Genomic DNA, 6487 nt, shown 5'->3' on the forward strand with positions numbered 1-6487 from the left:
CCCTGGAATGAAAGGCGGGATTAGAAAAGCCCCCCTCCCCTTACCGCAACCCCAGCCCCTTGTAGGAGGGCAAGTTGCTCTCTGAGCTTTGGCCAGGACACTTAAAGATGCCTGAGAACGCCAGCCTCTGGATGGCCTGCATCTCTGTCCCTACACACTGGGCATAATAGGTGCCACAAACGGGAAAGAAGCTTGCGGTCTCAGCTCCTTCCCTGGACTGAGTTGAGAGCCCTTATCCCAAGCAGCACAGTTCTTGGCTCTGTTTCCTGCCTATTCTCTTAAATATCCAGCACCTCCTCACGTCTCTCTCTCCCTCCATCTGCTTAAGCAAGACTACCCTCTCAAATTACCCAGCAGCCAGGGCAGGGCGGAGTCTTCTGCCTTCCCCGTCGTGTCCAGTCCAGAGGCTCAGGGTCCTGCCTGATCCTTCCCAACCAGGCCTGCCAGGGACAGTGGTGCAGGTTGCATACTACCCAAGGGTGCCCTGTGTGCACCATAGACCATGGAGATTTGAATATTTTTTACAAAAATAATCTTGCAAATGGCAGTAAAAATGTCTTCTAACAGAATAAGTATGACAGTTTTGCAATAGAGGTGCCTTGGAGACGAGGTGCCTTTAAAAAATATATATCTCAAAGCATTATGTGGGCTAGCAGCAGCCCCATGCCCTGCCTGGATGGGCACCCAAGACCTTCCTCACTTTCCTTCCAGGCCTCATGGGTACTGTCTGACAGGAAACAGCCCCGCCTGGAGGCTCCCCATCCTGGGTGTCCGAGCATCCCCGGGAGGCCCAGCCCTTTTCAGCGTCTCCTCTGGCCTGCCTCTTGCTTCTTCTTTCTCTTTGTCCCACCTCTGCTGCTGCTCTCTCTTGTCAGCTTCCTCTGGCCCCTCTTACACCCCACCTTTTGGGCAGGATGTGCGCACCATCTATCTACTTGCCTCACTGGACCTCCAGCCCTGAGAACCGCACAGAGTGTTGCCTGCACCCAGGGCTAGGCTGAGCTCTCGGCCGTGGTCTTTCCCCTCTTTCCAGCTCTCTTTCCTCCTCCCCTGCTCCCTGCAGGGTTCTCTCCTGGGCTTCATGCCCGTTGACACTGGCCTTCCCTGTCTCTGAAGCCTTCCCTGTGTCCTGGCTGGTGATGCTCGGAAGGGAGTGTGTGTGTGTGTGTGTGTGTGTATGCGCGCGCGCGCGCGCGTGTGTGTGTATGTGTGTGTGTGTGTGTGTGAAGCAGCCTGCTTTTCTCCCTCCCAAATCTCATACCACCTCCCCCCATGCCCTCTTCCCTCTCACTCATCCCTGTTGCAATCATTTCATGCTCCTTTTGTCCATACATGAGGACAAGGTCACCAGCTGGGGGGATGGGGTGGGGGGGGTGGGGATGGGGGTGTGTTCCTCTCACGTCCTGGGTCAGGAGCCTCACCCAGAGTTGCCCCTCCCATCCCACTTCGAAGGAGTCAGGCAACTGCTTTCAGCTCAGCAGGCCGGTGGGAGGGGAATCTTGCCCCTCTCCCGTGGAAGGAGGAGGAGTCTTTCAGACTCATAGACTCTTCTTGTCTTGACTGTCTCCATGTCTGGAGCCAGTGGGGGAAAGTCTCCTGAAACCCACGCCCAGTGCCCTGCGTCCTCTTCACTGTCTTTCTCTTATCAAGCCGTGGGCGGTGGAACTAGAAAGACAGCCGAGTCTAATACATGCATGCATGCAGGTGTACGCGTGTTTGTGTGCCTGTGTGGATACTGTACTTGGATGGATGCAAGTGTGTGTGATTGACGTTCCTAGTCAGAGGAGGACCAACTCCTGTTTGACGTGTTGGTTTGGGTTCTCATTCTTTCTCAGCTTTCATCTCCTCTCCTCTTCCCCTGGAGGGATTTAGAATGGCTTGTGAGCAACCAGAGTTTGTTTGTGTAGTTTGTTGCTTTAACATTCATGGCCTATTGGGAACTGTTTCTGAGAAACAGCCTTTTAGGGCACGGACTGGACTTGCTGTAGGGGGTTCTGGATGCTTTTAGGAGTGGATGATGCTGTTCGCAGCCTTCCATTTGTCGCCAGCTGGTTGTGAATCTTCTAAGGGAAAGAAACCCCGTTCCTGCCCTCAAGGGATTCATGGTCCCTCCAGGAAAACTCTTAATAAACAAGCTCATGATGCTGTGGTCTAATCTCTGCTCTGCTGCAGACCTGAGCAGGGGAGGGGCGCTGCAGGGCTGCGGGACGTGGAGGCTTTCTTGAGCAGGAAACACTGGAGCTTGAGGGTCTTAAGGGTTGAGTGGTGGGGATCTGCAACTGAAAGGCTCAGGGAAGGTTGGGGAAGGTGGTCACAGCTTGTGCGACGCTTCATGGTGTGACAGTGCAGCCTCCAGAGGAGAGCACGTCCGTCCCGCTGCCTGGAGTGAGGATTGGGGGCAAAGCCAGAGTCGGTCGCTGGGGTCAGGGCTGAGCGCCGTGGGGTTGGCTCCCTTCTGTCTGGGGGCCTCGCTGGCAAGGACACCAGGGCAAGGAGCTGACTTGGGACATGGAGAAAGACTAGGCAGTGGGAAGCTGTGGGAGGAAGGAAATGGGCAATTCTAGCTAGATTTGGGAAGTTTTTGACGAAAAACGTCACAGATGAGATCTTCGTGGCACTCACATGACTCTGTAGGTGGTGGGTGGCAGTGCCATGGCGCGTCATTTGGCCTCGTTTGGCTGTTTGATTTCACCGGCATTGAGGCTGCTTCCTCTCCAGACTGTACCTGTACCAGCTAATTTGATGCTGATTAGTAGAGTGGCAGCTTGGCCTGGAATAGCTGAGGGTTTCATTTGAGGATAGCTAAGCGCTCCGGGGCTAATAATCCATAACTTAGAAACAAATAACTAATATAAAACTAAGCACACTGTTTTGTATTACAATGTATAACAATACACCTTAAAGTGGGTCATAAAAAACAAAAAAACAAACCATGGAAGGGTCAACACAAATTTCTAGTAATCTTTTCCTTTGGTACTTGGAAGTCATCCTTTGGCCTGTTTCTATAAAATGTTTTCTCAGCCCATTTGATGATCTTTATAAAAAGTCCCCAGGAGGCCCACCCGGGAACTCCCCTAGACTTCATCCAAAAGGAGCGCCCTTTGACCCTGGGGCCTCTGATGGACGGCCAAGGCCCTTAAGGCCCGCAGGACGTGTCTTCCAGAATCCCATGAGCGCAGGCCTCACTCAGTCCACCAAGTTCGCAAATTGACACACAAATCAAAGCTTACGGCCTCTGAGCCCAGGATCTCAAGATGAATCAGGAGGATAACACGATTAAGGTGGGCTTGATCCATTCGCCATCACAGTGGCAGCTGCTTCTTGCCGATGATTAGGGGCTACCTGTGATTCTTACTTGCTTGATCAGCACGTTGGGCTGGGGGCTTTGCAGCCACCCCACATTCTTACATACATGTCAGCACACGGGAGAGCACTGGCCTCCCCCGGGTCCCCTCCCCAGCCTTCAGGGGAAGTGGCCCCGGTGACTCCAGGCAGATTCCTGGGGCAGCTTCATGGGGACATCAGCCCAGTTCCCATGACCCTGTTCGTTCTGGGGCCCCGCATCTTCTGGGATGGGCTCCAGGAAGGAATTTCTCTCCTTGTGGCCTCTGGGGATCCCCCATGGTTGCCTGTTGGTTCCTTAGAGGAAGGACGATCCGTCAGGAGTTCCTGATGGTCCTGTGAGAAGTGGCCTTGGCATCTCCAGGACAGAGTTAGGTTGGGGCGCAGTGGGTGAGGATCTAAGGATGTGACTGCTTGTCTCAGTTTCTTGAGACCTGGGACTCTCAGCTCCCCCTCTGGCCATGCCCACAGCTCTCCCGCTGGAGGCCCACCCGCCCTGACACCTCGCCCTGGAGGGTGCAGTGTCTTCGCTTGGAGCTTGGAAGAACCTTTACGGTGATCTCATCCTGCCCCCTCGTACACACACCTGGCAGTCACCCACGCATCACATGATTTGGTGGGCGTGTGTTCTATTTGCAGAGTTCTGCAATGAAAAAGCATTTACATCTTCTCAGTTGTTCCTTCCCAAGTCAAAGCACCGTCATTCTCAGGAACTTCTTGATGTCCAGCCTCAGTTTATCTTGCTGCAGTTGAAACCCGATGTGTCTTGTTCATCAACCGGGGGCAAGGTCCCATCTTTCTCCCCCTTAAACCTTTGCCATCTGCAGGGTCATGCTTCTCCAGGGCCCCAGGATGCTTGTCTGTTTGCTCATTGGCATTATCTGCTGCCACCCTTAGGCCATCTTCCTATCACAGGACCCCAAAATGGCTTCGAGTTCCCCTCCCCTTGCAGTTGGGTTAGGATGTGCACAAGAACTGCATTTAAAGATCACCTGAGCAAAGTGGGTTTAGGAGTGCCTGGCCCCTGCCGCTGTCAGGTGCACAGTGCCCTCTAAGCGGGAGAAGCAGTGTCCTCTGGGGTTTCTGGGCCTTTTGCATCTGATTGCCGTTCAGTCCTATTTAGTTCCTCTTGCCGCCAAGGCCCACATCGGGTGTCTGCTGGCCCAGCACCCGGTGTGGAATGTGCGCTTAGCTTTCCCAGAGGTGCCCGTGCCTGCTTTCTGGACATCCTGCCTGTGCTGGGTTGATCCTTAATTCCTGCAGCTTCTCTAAAGTTCTTTGGGCTTTGGGCCAGGAGCCTAGAGAGATTCTGCAGGGGTCCTGAGAGGCCCCGCTCCTTATCAGCACCTTATTCTAGGACTCCCAGATTTGAATTCCTGCATCTCCAAGATGCTGGCAAAGCCAGTCTGAAAGCCTGAGCCTTGGGAGTCCCAGGGTCTCCAGTTTGCAATTCCAGGATGGGCTTGGATTTTCTCTCCCCTCCACCTGAGCTGCGTATTTCGATTCTACCAGTCATTGGATTAGTTGCTTCCCAACAAACATGTTGGATCTCAAACTTAGGCTCTCCTTCAGGGGCCCCCAGTTCAGCCGCTAAGATCTCCGTCTGGGCTCACTTGATCTGTGGGACTCGGCCCGGGCTGGCAGAGAGGATGGCGAGGAGCCTGTGAATTCAGTCTTGGGAGGTGCCTTCCAACTGCGTGATCTGCAGGGGCGGGGGGAGACGTTGTCACCGCAGGCGTGTGCCAGGCGCTCCCGCTGTCGTGAGGCTGACCGTGACCCTCTCTGTCTTGTTGCCAGGCCGAGACAGCTGCCAATCGCATCTGCAAGGTGCTGGCCGTCAACCAGGAGAATGAGCGCCTCATGGAAGACTACGAAAAGCTGGCCAGCGATGTGGGTTCCCTCTGGGTTCTCCCGGCCTGGCCCCAGCAAGGCCCCCCCCACCCTGCCCTGAGAGATGAGGGGGCCCCAGAACCCATACCTCCACATCTGTGCCCAGGCACAGTCCCAGGCTGGGTGTCATCCCTCATCCCCAGCAGTCCTCCTAGGGCGGCTTCGGCTCTGCCTCTGCTCTCCCAGAAAGCAGAGCGTGGGTCCGGGGCCAATCTGGGCTTTGGAGAGCCGAGTTCCAGGCTTTTTCTATCACCGAGAGTAAGCCTGGGAAATCCCTTCACCTCTCTGGGTCTTGTTTTTTTTTTTCACTTAACAAGTGAAAGCTGTGCTAAGGGACCTCGGAGGCCTTTCGAGACCAGTGAGTGTACTGTTGTGCTGGGGGTTTCGCTTGGACTGGAAAAGGAGTATGCGGTTCTGAGAGGATGTGAACGGGGGAGAGATCAGTGCCAGCTCAGGCTAGCTTAGCAGCTGGGCCCACCCAGGGGACAGGAGGGGACAGGACTGGATTTGCTCTTCTGCCATTGGCTGCATTGGGGTTAGAGCTCCACTTGCTTCTTCCTTAGAAGAATTCAGCCCTCTGAACAGCTCAGCCCAGCCTCTTGGTAGATCAGATCTGCGTCCAGCATAGTGACAACCCAAGTTCTGGTGCCCAGGTGCCTGGGTTTAATCCCTGTGCTACCATTCCACCTTGGCAAGTCACAGAACCTCACAGTGCCTTGGTTACCTCCTCCGCCACCTGAGGCAGGATCACAGTACTTAACCCCATGACGACGTAGCTCTCGCCATCATTCAGATGAGTTAGTTCAGGCCACGTGCCTGGTACCCTGCAGGGGATCACGTCTTTCCCCTCATCACTTCCACTCCTCCTCCATCACCTCATCGAGGAAAACAATCCCTGCCTGTGCCCCAGAGGCCAGCCTCTTCCTTTTTGAGTCAGGGACCCACATTCTAGAATCCTAGAAGGTCAGATGGCAGGGGCCTAAGGGAATGAGTGTTCACACCTTCATGGTAAGATGAGGAAACTGAGGCCCAGCCAGGTAGTAGACTAGAAATAGAACTCGGGTCTCCTGCTCTTAGCTGAGCCATCTTGCCCGCAGGTCTTCCCTTGGCAGAGCAGGGAGGTTGAGTGATGCTGGCTGTGAGTTAACATACCCTAGCGGCCAGGCTTCGTGAGGCCTTTGATTCTCAGAGGGAACGCCCTGGAACCTGGCCGAGTGGCCTGGGGTGGTAGTTGGGAAAGAGGGTGCCGGCAGGG

General features: G+C 54.7%; 1 protein-coding gene across 4 annotated transcripts in view; it reads left to right on the forward strand.

Annotated features, from left to right (window-relative positions):
- ACTN1 (actinin alpha 1) overlaps positions 1-6487 on the forward strand; it is a 96536-nt gene that overhangs the window by 74149 nt on the left and 15900 nt on the right. For all 4 annotated transcript variants that reach the window (XM_007454451.1, XM_007454450.1, XM_007454449.1 and 1 more), the window contains exon 9: positions 5140-5232. In XM_007454451.1, the coding sequence (XP_007454513.1) occupies positions 5140-5232 (93 nt within the window). The remainder of the gene's footprint in view (positions 1-5139; positions 5233-6487) is intronic.

The sequence above is a fragment of the Lipotes vexillifer genome, unplaced genomic scaffold (assembly GCF_000442215.2).
Source record: "Lipotes vexillifer unplaced genomic scaffold, Lipotes_vexillifer_v1.1 scaffold197, whole genome shotgun sequence".
In the NCBI taxonomy this organism is placed as follows: Eukaryota; Metazoa; Chordata; class Mammalia; order Artiodactyla; family Lipotidae; genus Lipotes; species Lipotes vexillifer.